Source organism: Mustela lutreola, chromosome 17 (assembly GCF_030435805.1).
Source record: "Mustela lutreola isolate mMusLut2 chromosome 17, mMusLut2.pri, whole genome shotgun sequence".
NCBI lineage: Eukaryota > Metazoa > Chordata > Mammalia > Carnivora > Mustelidae > Mustela > Mustela lutreola.
The window spans coordinates 43567297-43586157 of NC_081306.1; the positions used below are offsets into that span (position 1 = coordinate 43567297).

At 63.6% G+C, this 18861-nt stretch overlaps 1 protein-coding gene across 2 annotated transcripts; it reads right to left on the reverse strand.

The window, feature by feature from the left end:
- Positions 1-47: 47 nt before the first annotated feature.
- On the reverse strand, positions 48-17080 carry STX1A (syntaxin 1A). 2 transcript variants are annotated; one of them, XR_009349216.1, is made up of 10 exons: positions 16969-17080; positions 8864-8941; positions 8559-8658; positions 5842-5916; positions 5093-5166; positions 4886-4994; positions 4729-4802; positions 3812-3949; positions 2273-2447; positions 48-1980 (listed from the first exon to the last, which is right to left on the reverse strand). XR_009349216.1 is itself a non-coding variant. In XM_059154693.1 (10 exons), exons 1-10 carry the CDS (start codon positions 16996-16998, stop codon positions 1903-1905), a joined length of 867 nt encoding a protein of 288 aa, XP_059010676.1. In that variant the 5' UTR covers positions 16999-17080; the 3' UTR covers positions 48-1902. The 2 variants fall into 2 exon arrangements, 1 of the variants encoding a protein (XP_059010676.1); XM_059154693.1 differs by having other exon boundaries at positions 2273-2383.
- Between the last annotated feature and the right edge of the window lie 1781 nt (positions 17081-18861).

Here is an 18861-nt window from a genome sequence, read left to right on the forward strand (position 1 = left end):
CCTGATGCCCCGGGTCCAAATGAGGCTTGAAGAACTTGGAAGCGTACAGGGAACACAGGACTCCATCTCAGGCCGCTTACCGATCCAGCACAGGCCGATGAGGGGACGAAGGGCCGGATGAGCGGATCTGCGGGACCCGCTGACCTGAGGCCATCGCCCAGCTTCTGGCTGCCCCTCGGTTAAAGGCATCATCCAGCCTATGGCCTGGGCTGACCTTGGCCTTGAGCTGCACCAACTGCTGACTGGCCCAGCACGTGGTTGCCTTTGGGGCCTGTCTCCTGTCCGATTTCCAGTGGTCAGAGGGCAGGCAAGTCTTGCTCTGGGTTGCTTGTGACTTCTGGGAAAATCAGGGGAGGGGAGAGCTCTGGGCCCGCAGTACAGAGTGCGGGCATCAGGCTTCCAGCAGGAGTGGAGACGTTCAGGCTGGGGCGGAGGGGCCCGAGGATCTGGAGGCTGAAGGGGAGGGAGGACGGGGGATCCTCTGCCCGGGTCCCTCCTTCCTGTCCATGCTCTGCACGCGGAGCCCGAAGAACTTCCAAGACCGGGACAGCGACAAATCCAGAGCAGAGGCAGGGTACAGATACAAATGTTTATTCTACATAAAAATTTCACAAAATGGGCAGCTGGTTGTACCAAGACCTTTGGTGAGGGGGTGAAGGAGGGGAGGGAAGTCGCTGTTCAAGAAGGCAACACGGACGGTGGTCACAGTCACTGGGCAGGAGCAGAGCTGAGGGGAGGCGGGGCCCGGCCGCGGCCCCGCCCCCTGCCGCATGCACTCGCAGGCACACTCCCAGCCAATCAGCGAGGGGGCGGGCTCTCGGGTGGGGGCACGATTCTGACTGGAGAAGCCCCGAGACGGGGAGGAGGGCGGTCCGCCTCCCTGGCTGGCGGCCGAGTCCTGCATCCCAGACGCCAGACACCCACGTGGCATGTCCGTGGGGGGGACAGCAAGGGCAGGACGTGACTGTAGCCTGAGGTGACGTCTGACTTTCCAGGGCACAAGAGAGCAGGGACCCCCGTCCCAAACATGCAACACACGATGGCTTGAGAACCTGACAGGCCGGCCGGGGACGGTGGCTGGCGCAGGGTGTGGGCTCCGGCCAGGGCAGAGGCCCGGCGGGCCCCATCTGCCTCCCGAGCTCGAAGGGTGCTGGAAACCAGGCACCGGACGACCTCTCTAGAATGTTACCTGGGGTCAGGCACAGCCCGGAGGGGTTGTTCCTGGGGCTGTAGGAATGTGGGAAGGGAGGAAGAGGCAGCCAAGACCTGCTGGCCTCTGCCCCTAGGCCGGGGAGGGAGCCTGGTCTTGACGAGCCAGAAGCCACCTGGCCACGACACCCTGAGCCTCCCTGGCAGTGATGAGCTGTTAGAGGCTTAGAGCTGGGCTGTCTCTCAGGGCCACCCCTCCCCTGACCTGAAAAGCAGCACCATGTGGCCAGCTGGCCCCCACCCCTCAGAGGGCTCGGCTTTGGGGGACAGCTGGAGAGAACAGAGGTCAGGGCGGATGGGCCGTTGAGGAGGAGGCAAGGTTGGGGGTCCACCGAGCACCCTGGTCCCAGGAGAGGGCAGACCCTGGGCTGGACTGGGACTGCGGGCGGCACGGGAAGGGGAGCATGGCTACCCTGGGCAGCTTGACCCAGGAGGGGTGAGGCGGCCTGGGCCAGGGCCGGAGTCTGTTCCCTGCGGACCTGCCCCCACCCACTGGCTCCTCGGTACAGACACACACGGTCACAGAGATCATGCACACGACGGCTCAGGGCGGGGGTACGGAGGGCCCTACGGCCGAGAAAGGAGCGGTACCGGGTGGGAAGGAAGGGGCTCCGAGCCAGAAGGCGGCGGCAGCCAGCGGGCCTCCCGAGGGCAGACAGACCGTCCCGAGCGGAGCGGCGGGTGGGGTGGCTTCTACCCGAAGATGCCTCCGAAGGTGGAGGCGATGACGATGCCCAGGACCACGCAGCAGATGATGATCATGATCTTCTTCTGCACGGGGCGGGCGGGAAGGGGCAGCCTCAGACTCAGGGGAGGCTCGGGGCCAGGGCACCCAGGGAGAGGGGTCCCTGAAGGGGGGCTGAGGACGGGGGGCCCGGGGACAAGGATCAGAATTGGAACTGGGGAAGGTGCCGCCTGGAATGTACCCAGGGAGGCAGTGGCTGTGGGGAGCTGAAGGCCTCGGGGTCAGGGTCCGGTCAGAGCCCAGAGATGGGGTCAAGGCAGAGTGGGGAGGGCTCCGCGGTGGTCCCCAGGGCTCCGAGGGGCAGAGGGGGCTACTGACCCGGCGCGCCTTGCTCTGGTACTTGACGGCCTTCTTGGTGTCAGACACGGCCCTCTCCACGTAGTCCACCGAATGTTCCACGTTGTACTCAATCCTGTCGATCATCTCTCCCTGCAGGGCCGGCGCCCGTGAGCTCTAGCCGGCCCCCCTCAGGGCAGGGCTCTGGGGAAGCACCCTGAGGTCAGAGAAAGAAAAGTGGGGGCGTGAGAAGGATGGGGTGCAGCCTGTCACCTGTGCCCCTCAGGCCAGGCTCCCGGGGAGGGGCTGGGCCATGCAGTTCCAGCCAAAGGGGTGCAGACCATGCAGAGGGTGCTCAGCCGGGGCCGGGAGAGGCAGGGGAGGCAGGGGCGGCAGCGGGTACTGGGACAGGGTCCCGCTCCCTCCTCGCAGACATGCAGGTTCCACTGCGCTCCGGCTGACTTCGGTCTTCAACATCCAAGGATCCCTGCCTACGCCCCTAGCCCTCCTGGGCCCCGTAATCTGGTCCCAGCAGCCCCCCAAGGCCGCTCCCACCAGGATGCTGCCCGAGACTACCATCAGCGGTGCCGTGACAAGCGGCCGCGCTCTCCGAGTCCACTGCCCCTGCCGGTGTCCTGCTGGTGTCGCCATGGTCTCCGCCCCAGCAGCCTCCTGGTGGCCTCCCGCTTCCTGACTCGGCTCACACCACACCCACACTTCGGGAAATCCAGAAGGCCAGCACCCCGTTTGCCTCACCTTCACTACCCCCCGAGCTCCAGCCGCACGACCTCCTCAGTGAGCCTGGCTCTTGCCAGTCTCGGGACTGGGCTCTGCTGGTCCCGCTCTTCTCACCCGGGAAGTCTTCCAAGCTCAAAGGCCACCACCTCAGAGAGGCCTTCCCTGACCACCCCCATCCAAAGCAGCCACCGCAGGGACGTTACGGTGTTACCTTAAGTGTGGCCCTGGGACTAGTACCAACAGCCTCGAGCCTGTTAGAAATGCAAATTCTCCGGCCACCCTCCAACCTACCAATCTCTGGGAATGGGGACTAGGAAACCTCCAAGCTCCTCCAAGTGATTCCTGGGCGTTTTCGAGTTGGAGAAGCCCCGCTTTATCTTCACTGCCTCCTGCTAACCTCTCCTGAACACCCGGCACAACCAGAGAACATTCCATTCGTCACTCCCTTCTGCTGCCCTCCTACCCCACAGACATTAGCTCCAGGAAGCAGCGCCCCCCCACCCCGACCCCGCTGTCCTAGTCGCTGCTGTACTTCCGGCTCCCGAGAAGGCAGCCGTCAACTGTGCCTCCGAGACAAACGGCTGGTGAGTTGGACAAGGCTGGGTGGGGGCCCATGCGGGGCCATGCGGGGCCTGGTGGGCCAAGCAGAGCCATGCAAAGGACAAGGGTCCTTCAGGTAGGCCCAGCCCCAGAGGTGGTTTCAACAGTGGGGGTGGGTGAGTTACCTGGAGACTCGGTCCCTCCCGGGCAGGGCAGCGTGTCAGGCAGAAAGGGTGGGGGTTAGTGCAGCCCTGGGGGCTGCTGGGGGCTGGCGGGCCGAGGGCCCCGGGCCCGGGCTCTCACCTGGCTCTCCACAAGCATGGCCATGTCCATGAACATGTCGTGCAGCTCCCGGATGCTGTTCTCCAGCTTGATGATCTCACTGTGCCGTGTCTCAATCTCGCTCAGGGCCTGCTTTGAGATGCTGGAGTCCATGATGATCTAGAGGGTGGGAGCAGTGGGCTGTGACCTGGGAACCTGCCGCGGAGGGCCTCGGGCAGGGCAGGGGGCCTCGGCCAGAACAGCAGCAGGGATGGGGGACCGTGACTGCTCCCTCCCAGCCACAGCGCTCCACCACTTCCCGCTCGGTTCCTATTAGCTGTTACTGGATCTCTCTGGGACGGACGTCTCAGTGTTAACGTGAAGCCCCCTGTGCCCACCACAGAGTCACTGCTCAGCAGCCTTGTAGGGAGGCCAAGGTGACAGCCCCCGAGGACCCAGGCCTTGAACCTCCTTTCTCCCTCCCCCTGCCCCCGCCCTCCAGTCAGCCTCCCAGAAGGCAACTACTCCTCCCTTCTCTCCTGGAACCCACAGCCCCTAGCTGCCTTCCACTCTGCAGGCCGCCTCCTTCGGGAAGCCCTTTGCTCAAGTGTCACTTAAATGTAGAGACGGCCAAGGGCACGATGTCTCCCAGGAGGAGGAACAAGGCCCTGAGGACAGTGGAAGGAGCCTCTTGCCAGGGGCAAACCAGAGAAGCAAGGAAGGGGACCCACTTCCCTGGACTGAGGAACCAGGAGACGGTGGTCTTCATTCTACCTGTGCCACTAAGATCCGTGTGGCCTCAGTCCGGGCCCTTTTCCTCTGGGACTCTGCCATCCCTGAAACTGGCCTCTCAAGGTGGCTGTGTCCACAGACAGCCCAGGCCCAGCTTGGGCACACACACCAGGGGTCCCTGCCGGGGTGCGGTGGGCTGGCGGTGGCGGTGGGTGGCTCACACTCACCCCGGAAGCAAAGATGGCTGGGTTTCCACTCTCCAGCATGTCCTCCAGCTCCTCGCTGGTCGTGGTCCGGCCGGCTGCAAGCAGGGATCGCACTGAGCCCTGCACACCCGCAGGGTTCGGCCCCAGCCCTGCCCCCCACCCCACCCCGCGAGCTCACTGATCTCCAGCTGCCTCTGGATGCGCCCCTTGCAGCGCTCACGGTAGTCAGACTGCGTGGCGTTGTACTCAGACATGACCTCCACAAACTTGCGGGACAGCGTGGAGTGCTAGGGCGTGACGTGGGAATGCAGGTGTCAGGCCCAGCTCCACAGAGCCCCAGGGCGTCCAGAGCCCACCAGCCCACCCCGGACACCCCCAGCAGCACCTGTGTCTTTCGGATCCTCAGGTCCGCGGATGAGCGGTTGAGGCCTTCCTCCTGCTCGATGCTCTGCTCGATGCCTGGGCGGACGGGGTGGGGGTGGGGGGACGCTGAGCCACGACCTGTCCGCCTCGCCACTGTCTTCTCCCTCTTGGACCCACACACCCAGGATCTGCTCCAGACCTCCCCTGGGGAGGGTCTAGTGTGGACTGGGCGTGGGGGCGGTGGTCACGGGAAGCAGAGGAACAGGACGCACCAGACACTGGGGAAGGGTCGCCAGGGGCCCATCCGGGCGCACTGCGGGTTTCGGCGTGTGCACATATGCACACCCGTGAGGCCTCAGGCACACTGCAAGCTGTGTGTGTGTGTGTGTGTGCGCGAGCGTGTATGTGTGTGCCTACCACGCACTAGGTCTGGCAGCTCAGGCCCACCCTGCCTTCTGCTCAGGAAGGAAGGGCCAGCCGGGGAGGACCTGGTGGCCCCAAGCTGCAGGCCCTTGGTCCCTGCGCCCGTGCACCTCTGCACTCCCACAAACGCGGTGCTGGCCATACCTTGAACCCTCTTTAGCTTAAGTGGGGACATTCCCAGAGTGAAGCCCGGTGCAAACAAGCCTTACCAGGTAGCAGTGCACCCTCATGAAGGAAAGCGAGACCCAACGGCCCGCTCCAAGCTGGGGAGACCCATGGGACGCAGAGGGAGTGGGCCCGGTGCGCCCCCCCACCTCCAGCCAGGGCCCGGGTGGAGCCCGGACTCACTCTTTAACTTGGAGCGAACTTTGTTTGCGGTCTTCTTTATGTCGGACATGAGCTCCTCCAGCTCCTCCTTCGTCTCTGGGGAGGTGGAAGGGGCAGAGGGTAGATGCCCCGGGGCGCCCCCACTGCTGCCTGACAGTCAGGCTCAGCCCCTGGCACAGGGGGCTCCGTCGCGGGGCTCCGGGCAGACCCTGGGTCCCGGGTCTCCCCCCTGGCCCCGGCTAAGGCTCTGCCTGCCCCTCTGCTGCTGGGCCGGGACCACGCCAGCTGCAGCCTCACCCCCTCCGTGCTGCCTTCCAAGGAGCCTCCCCTCCTCCTTCACTGGCTCTGCCACCCCCTGCAGATAACAGATGGGTCTAAATTTAAGGCAGAAATAATTGTGGAGCAGCTGGCGATGCTGGAGTTGGCGCTGGGGAACACTGACTTGATGCTTGCCTGAGTCGAAAGGGGGGGGGGGCGCTGCGGGCTCACCTAGAGTTACCTGGTAGCTCTGGGGGGCCAGGGGGGCCAGATGTCCAGCCAGTAGGGGGACAGAGCCAGGGGCCGGGGAGGCTGAAGCAAGCCCCCGTCAACGGAGCCCCCTAGGTGGGGCAGACCTTCTACTGGGTGCCCTTTCCCAGGTGCTGAGCTCAGAGGAGAGCAAGCGCTGGATGCCCAATGGGCGGCTGGGGGCACGAGGCACCAGGCCTGGACGGAGCTGGCGGAGAGAGGCTCAGAGAGGCCAGCCCCCTGGCACATGGTTAGCCCTGGGGCAGCAGGTGGCCAGTCCTGTGACAGTGACGCTGGGGGAAGGCCACAGCCTAGTGTTTCTGGCCCTTGCTCCGACTGGAACCTCTCTCTAAAGCTGGCAGAAGCCCTGGGGGTTCCCAGCTTGCTCCACCCCCCGCAAGTGGCAGGCTGGCCGAGTGGGGCCAGGTGGCTGCTTCCCTCTGGGGTGTTGGTGACAGCGCCCCCAGCCTCCAGGCAACCCCGGGACTCGGACTTCCTGGAGAAACCACGGAGCTCCTGGGGGAGCCTTAGTTTCCTCTGGGGCTGGGCCCCTCCTGGGGGCGGGGGAGGAGCATTTACAGCAGTTGATCGGTTGGGGGGTACCTCCTAAGTAGGTCGTGAGGTAGGGGACTTCAGGGAGTGGAGGAGGCGCCTCTTTCTTACAAACAAAGGAAACTTGGTTATCAGCTGCTCTGATGTCTCTGCCTCTTTTGCTCAGACCCAAAACAGCCCAGCCCAGATGGCAGCCCCCAGGGAAGGCAGAGCAGGCCTCGGCCCGGGGAAAGCCGCCCCCTCGCTGCTGTCCTTCCCCGGAAACTGCTCCCTCTGGTCTGGAAGCCTTACCGGGGAGCCCCCTGCCCTCATCAGTGACCCCCGGCCAGTCCTGACTGCTTGGCTCACAGTGGCAGTTCCGAGCCGGTTGCTACTGACTGACGTGGGGACACCTTGTGCAGAAGGTGCGACAAGAGGAAGGAACTGGCGTCTCTGTGGCCCCACGCTCGGCCTGTCCACCAGCAGGGGAGGGCCGCAGCTCTTTGCAGCACTCTGCACCGGTTGTCAGCCCCCTTCCGGCCCTCAGCAGGAGGGACCCACACGGGGACACACCCAGACTCACACACGCGTGTGTGAAGACGTATGACGTCACACGTTGCTACCTGAGACAAGTCTCTGGGGAGAGGGGCAGCGCGCGACGGCCACACTGAACTCGGGCCCTGGCTTGGAGGGGCCCCGTCTCCTTCCCACCCATTCCTGGGGCAGGCTCCCGGCTCCCAGCAGACTCATATCGCTTTCTAAGGGCCTGGGCCAGCTCGGCTTGGCCCTGGCCTCCAGTTCCAGTGCACTCTGGGGGCTGCGGAGAGATTTCTTCTGGGGGCTTGAGGATGCCTGCAGGGGGGGCCGAGGGGTCAGGGATAGGGAGACGCAGCAGGAGGCCACACACAAACCCAGCCCTAAGGGCTTCCTGTGGGCCATCCAGGGCCGGGACCCTCCCCCTTGCATTCTTGGGGCCCCCTGGGCTGGAGGGGGGGTGGGAAGGAGGCCAGCCGGCAGGAGCAGAGCACACCGGCTCAGGTCACAGGCCTGCGCGCCCGCACTGTCACTGCCTCCCCAGGGCCGCGGGGAAGGCACCTGGGACCTGCGTGCTGTCAGCCCGGCACAGGGCTAGGCAGTCACCAATACCTCGCCAGGAACAGCGACAGGAGGGTTGGGGGGCATGTCTGGGGACAGAGTACAATGCAGACACACAGAGGCTCCCTGTGTGCAGGAGGAAGGTGACTTCCTGGAGCCCTGGGAAGGCCCGGCTCCGGGGTACCAGTGGCCAGGTGCCAGGGCTGCTAGCTCCTTCCGGAAGCTCCTCCCGCTTGGCCGGCTCGCCCTCCCACGGCGCTGAGGCTCGGCGCGGCCATCTGCTCCCCCGGGAGGCTTGCGAAGGGGAGGGGCTGGGCAGAGAGGCTTCCTTTTGAGCCGGGCAGCACCCCCTGACCCAGCTTACCTGGCCCAAGGTCAGTCCACCCATGCCAGCCTGGGTGGAGACCCGGGGCCAGCGGGGGATACTGGGCACTGACCCCTGCCCCGGGCCAGCTGCGTTCCCTGGAGCTTTCCACGGGGCCCTCCGCGCCGCGCCGGGCAGGCCCAGCAGTGCGGGTGCTGGGGATCCAGGAGCCCCTCCCCGGCAGGACGCCACCCCCTCCCGGCCCCCCAGCCCCCCCGCTGCCTGGGTCCCTCACACTCACTCTCGTCGGGGTTGGGGGAGGCCAGGATGGCGCTGTGCTTCCGCTTCACCTCCTCCACGTTCTCCGAGATCTTGTCGATGAAGCCTCGGATCTCCTCCACCTGTGCGCCGGGGCCTCGGTCAGGAGGAGACCGGGGAGGGCGCTCGTGGGCCCCGGGGCTGGACCAGACTGAGGCTGGCGGTCAGGTTCAGAGGGGCTGGACCAGGCTTCGGGTGGGGGTGGGGGGTGTGACGTGGGTGTCCCCCCCCGCCCCGCCTTCAAGGTCTCCCGGTGTACTCGAGGGCGTGGGGTGTGCTGGCTCCCACCTGTTCGAAGAACTCATCCATGAAGCCGTCCCGGTCCACTGTGACAGTGACATCGTCGTCATCATCGCTGTCCTTGGCCTGTGCGGGGTGTGCGCACGTGAGTGGAACGGCGGCGGCCCCACGGGGTCCCGCCGGGCCTGGGACTGCAAACTGCCCGGCATCATATGCAGGAGGCTGGCGGGCTCGGCTCCGGGGCCCTGACTGCCGCCCTCTGTGCTCTGTTCTCTTGGCAGGGACAAGGTCTGGCTGTGCCCCTGCTCCCAGCCACAGTGAGACCTGGAGGACCCCTGAGGCCCCAGCGTAAGGACAGAGGCCCTGCCTGTCAAGTTGGTGACAGGGCCCAGTCTCTACCTCTAGGCCAAGGACTCCTTCCCCTGCCCAGCTGCTTGCCCCTTTCCCACAGAACCGGGGCCCTCACCCTAGGGGGCAGCTGGAAACGCTTGGCCCCCTGGCCAGCGGCCCCAACTCACGGACCTTGCCTGGGACACGCTGCCTAGAAGCTGGCCTTCTCTACTTCCTAGTCCCGACAGGTTGGGTTTTTTTTAAAAGATTTTATTTATTTATCTGACATATCACAAGTAGGCAGAGAAGCAGGCAGAGAGAGAGGAGGAAGCAGGCTCCCCGCTGAGCAGAGAGCCCGACGCGGGACGCGATCCCAGGACCCTGAGATCATGACCTGAGCTGAAGGCAGAGGCTTAACCCACTGAGCCACCCAGGTGCACCCCCCCCTTCCCCAGTGGTTTTAAGTAGGATGGAGCCCAAAGTTCCCAAGCTCCTTTCTGGCAGGGGGTGGGGGGTGGGGGGGGCAGTCCAGGCGTGGGCAGCCTGGGTGCCAGGCCATCCATACCTGCCTCGGAGAAGGCAGGCGGGCTCAGACTGCGGCGCCGTCCCACAGTGCCTGAAGCAGGCCTGGGAACCCAGCTCTCCCCGCCGCGCGTGACATCGGACCTCCATGCTCCTTCCCTTCAGGCCCAGAGCTGGGCCCCCCCAGCCCGAGAGGCCAGTCATGTCGCTTGGCTGGGGGCCTGCCCTAGGTCCCACCCCGCCACCCTGGGAGCGGCCGGACAAAAGCCACCCACAATGGGGCTGAGTAATTACACCTGTGACTCCCAGTGTGCCGGCCGCGCTCGCCCCTGTCCGCCTTACACGCCTCCGAATCGCCAGGGGCAGCCCGCTCTGCTGGCCAGGGCAAGTCCCTCTCCACGGCCAAGGCCAGGGGCCCCCTCGCGCTGGGGTTATCGGGCTTGATCACAGCCCTTCAGGTCCCGGCACCCATGGGAGGAGGTGCGAGCAGGCTCAGCACTGGCCTTCACCTTGGTCTCTCTTGTGTCAGGGTCCAGGTCAAGGACCAGGCAGCGGTTGAGGGATGGGGAAGCTGGTGGACCCGGAGGCTGGGCCCAGCTGGCCTGCTGCGGAGGGACCCAGGTTCTGCGCCCAGCACAGACAGGGACTGGCTGAGGGACGTGCCCTCTGAGTCTGTTTGCTCCTGTGTGCGGTGGGGACAGGGACGCCTGGCCGCAGGGACAGCAGGTTGAGGAAGGTGGGAAGGCACCGCATGTTCCGTAAAGGGCTGGGCCCCTGGGGCTCCTGGGGTCCCACTGCCCCCCCAGAGAGGGACCAGACAGCAGAGGGGTTGGCTGGGAGCTTTACGGAGGCAGAGGCGGCTCTCACAGGCCCCCTCATCAGGAGATCACACCTCCTCCCCCAGCAGCTAAAATAAATCCTTGCTCCCACAAGTGCCTGTGGCTGCTACCAGGTGGCCCCCTCCCCCCAGCCAAGCCCACCTATAGACAAAGAGAATCTAGAAGCCGTTTCCACACTTTTGAACCCTGCCAGGAGCAGGACCTAAGCTAGAGGAGCACTCCTTAGGGAAACCGAGGCAGAGTGCAGTCTGGAGGAGCCCAGGTCCCCCTCCGGGGCAGCCTGCTAGGTTGGGAGGTGGCCCCAGAACTCCTGCCCTTCAGCGGCCTGCCCTGTCTGTCTTTCCTGGCATCTAGAGAAGCAGAGGGATGGACAGGACAGGACAGAAGGAGAACGTTCCAGGACCTCTCCCAAGAACAGTAATGACCAGCGAGGGCCAAAGACAAGGGTATCAGAGTTTCCAGAGACCCCTGGGATCTGGGCCGCTGCTCGGCCTGGGCCCCGGCTTGCCCGCCCGTCCGTCAAACAAGGATGGATCTTCTCCAGCATCCAGCAGCTCCGACCTGCCCACTCCTGGGCCTCCCCAGAAATCTGGCAGCTGGAGTCGGGGAGTTTCTCCCACACAAGGTTGGCAGGAAGGCCGCTCACACTCTCCGCCCGACTCCCAGGCCATAAGGGCAGAGCTGAGGAAGGCGACACCAGGGGCCAGGGCCTGACTGGGGCTCCCAGACTGGGCTACTCCCCGAAGATGGCACTCGGATTGGCCCCAAAGCCACTCGGAGGACTGAGGGCCTGAATTCGCAGCCCGGGTCACAGCAGTGGTGACTCCAAGCAAAACCTGGAGGGGATTCTCCGTGGGGACCCCTTCCTTACCACGTCCTGGAGCTTCCTCCTCCACAGGACTTTGTACCCACTGCCCCTCGCCACCTCGCTGGCGCAGCCTGAAACCAGACCCTGGTACACCCCACCTAAACCACCTCCCTGCCTCCACAACCTACCCGCTGTCTTCCCCGCCCCAGTGCAATTCCCTCCGCCTGGAATGCTGATTCCACGGAGCAGACACTCCTGCCATCCTTCCATGCCACCTCCTTCCAGAAGCCTCCCCCAGGTCAGTATCTCGCTCCTCTGGTTCCCCACACACTGTTCACATCTCGACTGGAACCACAGCCACGCAATGAAAAGCCACCTTGGCCTCAGCTTGCATACCTCCTGTGATGGTGAGCTCACGAGACTTCCCCAGGCAGCTCTGCCTACCTTGGGCTGCCCCAACTGTCCCTTTCTTGTGGCCCTAAGCCATGAAGAACCTGTTGGTGCCCTTTCCCTTGGCTGGACTTGCCAGAGATCTGACGGCAGCATCCACACCTTCCCTGGGTTCTCCTCCTCAAGCTGACCATTCCCTTCCCCTCACATCCCTCCTGGGACCCTAAATTAAGTTGCAACCCCTGCCCCAGACTTGTTTGGTTCAGCCTCTCTCTTCTTCTGCGGTACATGATATAAACTCAATCTGTTGTTGATGGTGGTCTAAGCGGTACCAAAGAGCTGACCCATCCCCTCCCTCTTTTTACGTGGTCTACCTTCATTAATGCAACCAGAGATCAGTATAAGTGATCATACAGCACTTCCTGGCCAGAAAAGCCCCAAGCCCTTACCCACCCCTGTCTACTTGGTTGGATTTTAGGCTCAAGGGAAGGACTTTTTTTGCTTAATGTCTTCATTTGTTCTGATCCTTGTTCCAGTAGGTGAGAATCTGATGGCTCATGACTCTGGGGCTCCCTGCAACCTCGTCCGTATCTAAGCCGGAGCCCTGTGGCACCTTTCTAGAGACATCGCCCAGATTAACTAAGATCCCAGCCAAGTTTCACTGGAATCTAAATAAATGACAAGCCCCAAGCCCAGACACACTTGGACCCAAAGCGAAGTAGGAACTGGGCTGGCATGTCCTCGTGTCCTGGGGGTGGTCAGGGCGGGCATCACTGACACACACCAAGGGAGCACCCAGATGGTTTAGAATCCTGAGGAGCCCAGCTCCCTTAAAAACCTGCTAGCCCTCTGTGAGTGACAGTCACAGCACCAGAAAGAGGGCTGGCCTGGACTGGGGACTTGAGGTGGCAGGTGGACCTGGTGGGGCGGCAAGCATCTTCAGGACAAACCTAGCCTGTCATCATCTGAGCAACCTACCAGCCATCTGGCCCAAACTAGGTTCTGCCTCATTCTCCTGAGCTCCTCCTCTGAAACCCCCCATTCCCAAGGGTCCCCCCAAATCAGAAACCAGGTACATCTACTTTCTTCCTCTTCCTCTCCTATCCATCCAACATTTGACTTGTTGCGGTGTCCTTTTCACTGGGTCTTAACCCTGGTCCAGCACCATGATCCCTTGGAAGGCTTAAAAAAAAACCCCAAAACCCAAAACCCAGCTTCCAAGATTCTACCCAGAGAGACGGAATCAGAATTTAGGGGTTTGGGGCTGGTAAGGCTAAGTTTTTAAAAAGCCCCCCACCCTGGGGTTGAGAACCAGTGGTCTGATCTTTCTCCTCTCTGATAGGCTCTGGCCTCGTGAGGCCTCTGGGACAAGCCATCCAGGATGAAGGCCGCCCTGGCCAGAAGCCCTGCACTTCCAGAGGAGGCCAGACAGCCCTGGTGGTCTCTGCTGGCGGAGGCCCAGGATTCCGGGATACCTTCCTGGAAACAGAAGTGTGATTCCTCTAAGAGGCTGGAGGCCAGCAGCCTCCAGGCCCGTCCCTGGGGATGGATGTCCGGAGGCCAGCCCCTGTGTTGATTCATTCCTCTGGAGCAGGAGTTGGCTGCTGTCTGCCTCGAGGGCTCGTTTTTTTCCCCTTCTTGTTTTTGATGACGGACGAAGTCAATACCACTAGAGCAGAGAGACCCAGCGCTGAGTCAGGGGCATGTGAGGCCAAACCGGGTCTCCAGGAAAGAGGGGCTCCCCCCACCCCCATCTGATCCCTCCGCCCCCTCCCCACCTGGTGTCTGCCTTTCACCTCCAGATCCTTGCCCCTGAGCGGGGGCCCCGGGGCAGCTGCAGGAGGCAGCCTCCACCTGGACAGGAGCCGGCTTCCGCCCCGCACTACCCTCCTGCCCCAAACCACAACACACCATAGGACCTTCGATAAACCCCTGGCCCCTTCCAGACCTCACTTTTCCTATCTGCGAAAGAGGAAAGACTAGATCATCCCTGAAGATCATTCTGGCTGCACCCCAGGTTTCTTCTGGAAGAGAAACCCACTGTTTCTTCTGGGAAACCCGAGGGAAGAAGCCTACTCTTCATCCCTAGTCTTCCACGCTGCAAGGCTGGTCGGGCCAGGTGCACTGTAGGGTGAAACGGGCAAGAGGGATTAAGGCAAGAACCTGCCTGGTGTTGCCCAGGACCCCCAGTCTCTTTTCTCTCAGCGAGAGAGAACGCGGGAACGGGTGGGCTTCCCCACCCAGGCCTGCGCCCCCCCCACCGCCGTGAGCAGGCATCAGACCACCCCCCATCCTCTCCTGGATGGGCATTCCAGCCTCTCTGCCTTTACTCACGTGGATCCCTCCCCCCAGTTCTATCCAACTCCCTCTGGGCCACCCTAGGTTCCCTTCTTCCGGGGTCTGGCGGCCCCCGCGCTCCCTCCTCTCTGCCCTCTGGCTCCCGCGGCAGGCCCCAGGTCCTGCATGGGGCTCAGCACGAAGGTAAACCCCCTCCTGGACCCCGGGAAGGGTGGGTGAGCTCCCAGATCGCAGAAAGAAAACCAGGAAGGCCTCCGAATAGGGGGGAAGGAGGCAGCAGCATGCCAGGTAGGGCTGCCCGGTGGGGGGCATCTTGCCCTAAGTCTCTCTGGTTCTGTGACCCTGGGCTAGTCCTTGCCCCTCTGAGACCCCGGGGTGGCCCTTCTGATCTCTGAGGGCCCCCGATGATCCCTTCGCTCCGTGTGCACAACCGCAGGATAAGCTGCGTGAGGAGAGGCTGCTGGCGACGGCTGGAGGGCTGTGCCCGGCCTGCAGAGCGCTGAGGAAATGCGCCAGCTCCTTCCCCAAGTGTGACTTTTATAAATAAGCTCCCTTTGCTTTCCTTCCAAATGTGGTGGCGTTGGATGTGGAAGGAGGAGGGGGAGGCGGGAGGGAGGCTGGCGGGGCTGCAAGTCACCGGCCCGAGCACCACCTCTGTCCAGCCCAGCCTGTACGCCGGCCTCTCGGTTCCTGGGGATTCTGACTCCTGGGGTTCAAGGTCTCTCTTAAATATGGAGTCAGACTCGGGGGACCACCCCTTGCCTTGAGACACTGGGCTCTAGGTTTTCTTATCTCTCCTTTCACAGGTGGGAACCCAAGGCCCAGAGGGAGACTTGTGGGAATGAGAGGTCCCCCCCCCCCACTTGCCTAGGACCCCACCCTGTGTGGGCTCCTGGGGGCTGCCGGAAACCCCCAGGGGGCAGGACCAACTGCCAATGAGGACAGCAGCCTTCACTGGCTCTGAATGCCTGCGGGGTGGGGTCTAGAGAAGAAGCCAGGCCTCACCATCTAAGGGAGCCCCAAGGCTACTGTTTATGTATATATGTGTGGGGATGGGGGTGAGGGAGTCGCGGAGACACACCCCAGAGCAACAGTCCTGGGTTCAAGCTCCCTACAACCCGTGCCCCGCGCATGGGCCTCCAGTCCCAGCCAGGCCTAAGTCTGACTGTCTTTGGGACAAAACCCCTTTCTACTGTCCCTTTTGAGCTACCAGGCGTGCCATTTGCTCTCTTATGCCTCAGTTTCCCCTTTAGGAGAGGGGACCGCTGATACGCCGGACAGCCTGTCACATGTAAAGGACTGTGTTCCCCTGACCACTTGGTCCCCACATACACTCCCGTCTGACCCACCAGGCGCCCGAACATCAGCCAGTGCACCCACCGCAAAGCCACTCATCGCCGAGATAACATTCTTTCTGACTCAACACAGCACAGGAAGCTTGAGGGCAACCGCAAGGGCTGGCGGGGGAAGTGTTTAGACATCATATATAACATGAGGGACCATCTTCTTCCTTTGAAACCTCCTGAGGTTTACCCTGGGAGTTGGGCATTTGGCCAGGAATAAAAGGTCTGTTGGGAGGGTTGGGGGGGGGGGTCTGAGCCAGAGCAAGGGGGGAGATGGAGGCAGGAGAGTACAGGTCCCAGCTCCAGCTGCCTAGGAGACAAGAGTGGTACAATGGAAGAGATGGGGCACAAATGCAGCGAGCTTCTGGACAGACAGGTCAAGCCAGGGGCTCAAAAACCCAAAGTACACTTGAAACTTTCCATATGAGGACCTCGGTCTCTGGCTCCGAGTTGGGTAGCAGAGGGAGGGCTCAGAGGAGCCAGTGAGCTAGCTGCCCCACCCCCACCCCAGATCAGCACTGTGGACAGGGCACCTGCCAGCCAGCATGGTGGTCAGCTAGGGGATCCGACAAGAGTCAGCTTGGTCTAAAGTCCTGATGCCCCCTTCCCCACAGGCAGGCTTCATTTCCTTCAATGCCCCCACATGCCCCCAGGCTTGCCATCTGTAAGGGGGCAGAGGTGAGAACGTCCTCATAAATGTCAGAGTCCAGGGGAGACAGGGGTGAGGGGGAAGGGGTGAGTGAGGAGCAGGCGGCAGGGGTCTCAGTCAGGGGTGGGCTCTGTCTGGTCAGAGCCTTTGCGCATCCTCTTACTTCCCCCAAACCCCGCCCCAGGAGCCACACCCCGGGGGCCCAGACACAGGTGGAAAAATAGGTTCAGGCTGGACTCAGACCAGGGAACCCCGGAAGATCTCAAAACGCCGCGGGCCGGGGCTGCCGGGAAGCCAGCGAGGTGGACCGGGGGCGAATCCGACCCCTCAGGGACCGGGGCGGGCACCTACCCCCGAGCGCGACGGGGGTGGGGAGCCACAGGTGATGGGAGCTACAGGTGACGGAGGCGGCGGGGCGCCCCGCGGGACAGCGCCCGCCCGAGGGGCCCGGCCCCACCCGGCGGCCCGGTTTCCGCGGCGCGCCCCGCCGCTGGGCTCTGGGCAGGGGACCGCCCCCGGCCCCTTGCCACTGCGGTCCCGCCCTCTGCCCCCACCTGTGCGGGGGGACAGGAGGGTCAGTGATGCGGCACTACGGGGGGGGGGGGAGACAGAGACGCGACCAGCTCCGCGGGCCGCGGGCGAGGTCAGCCTTCCGTCCCGCCGCGGATATCCGGTAATAGCCCTCCGACCCCCCAAAACAAGGGGGCGCGGGAAAGTTTATCCGGGACCCGGGGCTGCGGCCGCCAGCCCGCGGGCCCACGGCGCCGAGCTCACGCGAGCCCGTGGCCGCCAGTGGGTCCGAGGGGCGGGACCCGGAGGGGGGTCGGGGTCCCGGGCTCCGCGCCGCGCCCTCCCGCCCGGCCGGGGACGCAGGGGGTTGTCGCCGGGTGGCCGCCGAGGCCACGAGGGGAGCGGCCGGCGCGCCGGGCGCGGGGCGCGGGCGGCGAGCGGCGGCGCGCCGGGGCCGGACTCACCGTGCGGAGCTCCTGGGTTCGGTCCTTCATGCTCCCGGGAGTGGCAGCGGCGCCGGCTGCAGCCGTGTGAGCCCCGCATGCGCGGCGGCCGCCCCGCGGCTGCGCAGCGCCAGCGCGGCCCCGCCCCGGCCCCCGGGACCCCGGCCCAGCCCCCAGCCCGGCCCCGCCCAGCCGCCGCCCCCGGCCCCGCCCCGCCCCGGCGGCTCCCGGCGCCCGCAGCGGGGTCGGAGCCGGGAGACCCCGTGCGCCCCGTGCCCCCGAGTTCCCCACGCCGCGTGATCCCTGCCAGGCATGGGGCCCCCGGAGCCCCCGCTCCCTCTCTGCGCTCAGCCGCCCAGCAGCTCCGCCCTCGTTCTGGACCCTGGATCTTCGCCCCCAGAGCTCCTCGCATCCCTGGGGGTTTGCTGGAGGTCGGAACCCCCTCGATTTCCTTGGAACCTCTGGCACTCGCCCCCAAAACCCTGCTCCAAAGTTTCATCCGCTGAGCCCCCCACCCTTCTCGCTTTCCCCCCAACACCTCGTCCCGACTCAGGCTCTGGCCCCTCTTTCCCCGGGATTTCTCCGATCCCTGGTGATGCTGGGTGACCACCTTTTTCCTTTAGCTTCCACTCCCAGCAGGATGCAGGGCCCCTCCTTGAGGAAGGGAGGTCTAAGCTAACGCCGGTTCTTGTAACCCCTTTCCCTGCAGCCCCAACCCTGAGTCCCAGCCCCAGGCCTGAGATCCTGTGTCTCTCCACGGCTGGGGGCCGCTCAGCCTGGGGCCCAGCTCACCGTAGCACTAATGGAAAGATCTTAGCCGTGTGTAGAGGGGCGGTGGGTGGGGGCTAGTCAGGAACAGATGCTCCTTTCCTAATCCCTGCCAGCAGCTTGTTATATAGCAGCCATATAACACCCCCCCTCCCCCAGCTGTCCCCTCTGTGCCCTGGCCCGGACCCTCTTGACCTCAAGCCAAGCACTCCCTGTTCCTTTCCCCAGGGCTGCCAAGGTGTCATTCTGGAGCTGGGCCAGCCTCCCGCTGCCCAGTGTGTCTGAGCTTGGCGCTTCTCCCAGACTGTGGGCACAGGTTTGCTGGCTGGTAGACAGGCTAGAGACACTGTTCCAGCCATCTTTCCTTCCCTGGAAATCCGGCCAGAGACTGACTCGCTTAGATGCGGCCTGGCATCAGAGGCAGCCACGCCCTTCCCAGCTGTCCAGACCTCAACCTTGAGCATCCCACAGAGTAAGCACTGGTGATGCAAAACCAGGATTCACCTGCTGGAGGGACTTGTTACAGGGAACCCGTGGTGGTCCAGAGTGCTTTCCTGTGTGCAGGGCAAATGGTGGGGTGGGTCATGGGTGCACCCCCAGAGCCCAGTGTCTGGGCAGGAGGGGGAGACACAGCTCATGACCTCACAGGGCCCCAGGGTCACACCAAGCATCGCTTACTAATGTCCATATTAAAGGTAGCATGAACAATGACTAAAGACTGGATGTGTACGCTTCACTCCCCTCTTGTGTTAGCGGTTTTACCCTCATTCAAGCCTTCATTCAGTTCGCAAACATGACTGAGGAAACCGTGCTCGAGCCGCTGTTTTGCACTTAAGATGTAATCTAGTAGGACAGACAGACACGGTTTCAGTAGTTGAGGGATTTGGGGTGGCTTCCTGGAGGCGGGGATTGCAGCAGGAAGACAGAAGGAGTGTGCCCAGACACTGGGGTCAGGCCAGGAGTGTTTGCAGAACCTCAGACCTTGCTGTGGGCCACGGCTCTGCATGGGTAAAAGATGAAGCCCTTGAATGAGGCCTTCCTTGAATGTTGAACTTTTTTTTTTGAACTTTCCTCCTTGTGCAGACAAGGAAGAAGGAATCAAGGGTCAGACTTCCATGAGTCAAATGAGTAGGGGGAGTCAAAAAT

Coding starts and splice junctions, on each gene's coding strand:
- STX1A (XM_059154693.1), bottom strand. CDS start 16,998: ATGAAGGACCGAACCCAGGAGCTCCGCACG. Junction 4,803..4,885: donor CCAGAGGCAGCTGGAGATCA/GTGAGCTCGCGG, acceptor CCCTGCTTGCAG/CCGGCCGGACCACGACCAGC. Junction 2,384..3,811: donor CCATGCTTGTGGAGAGCCAG/GTGAGAGCCCGG, acceptor CCGGCCCTGCAG/GGAGAGATGATCGACAGGAT.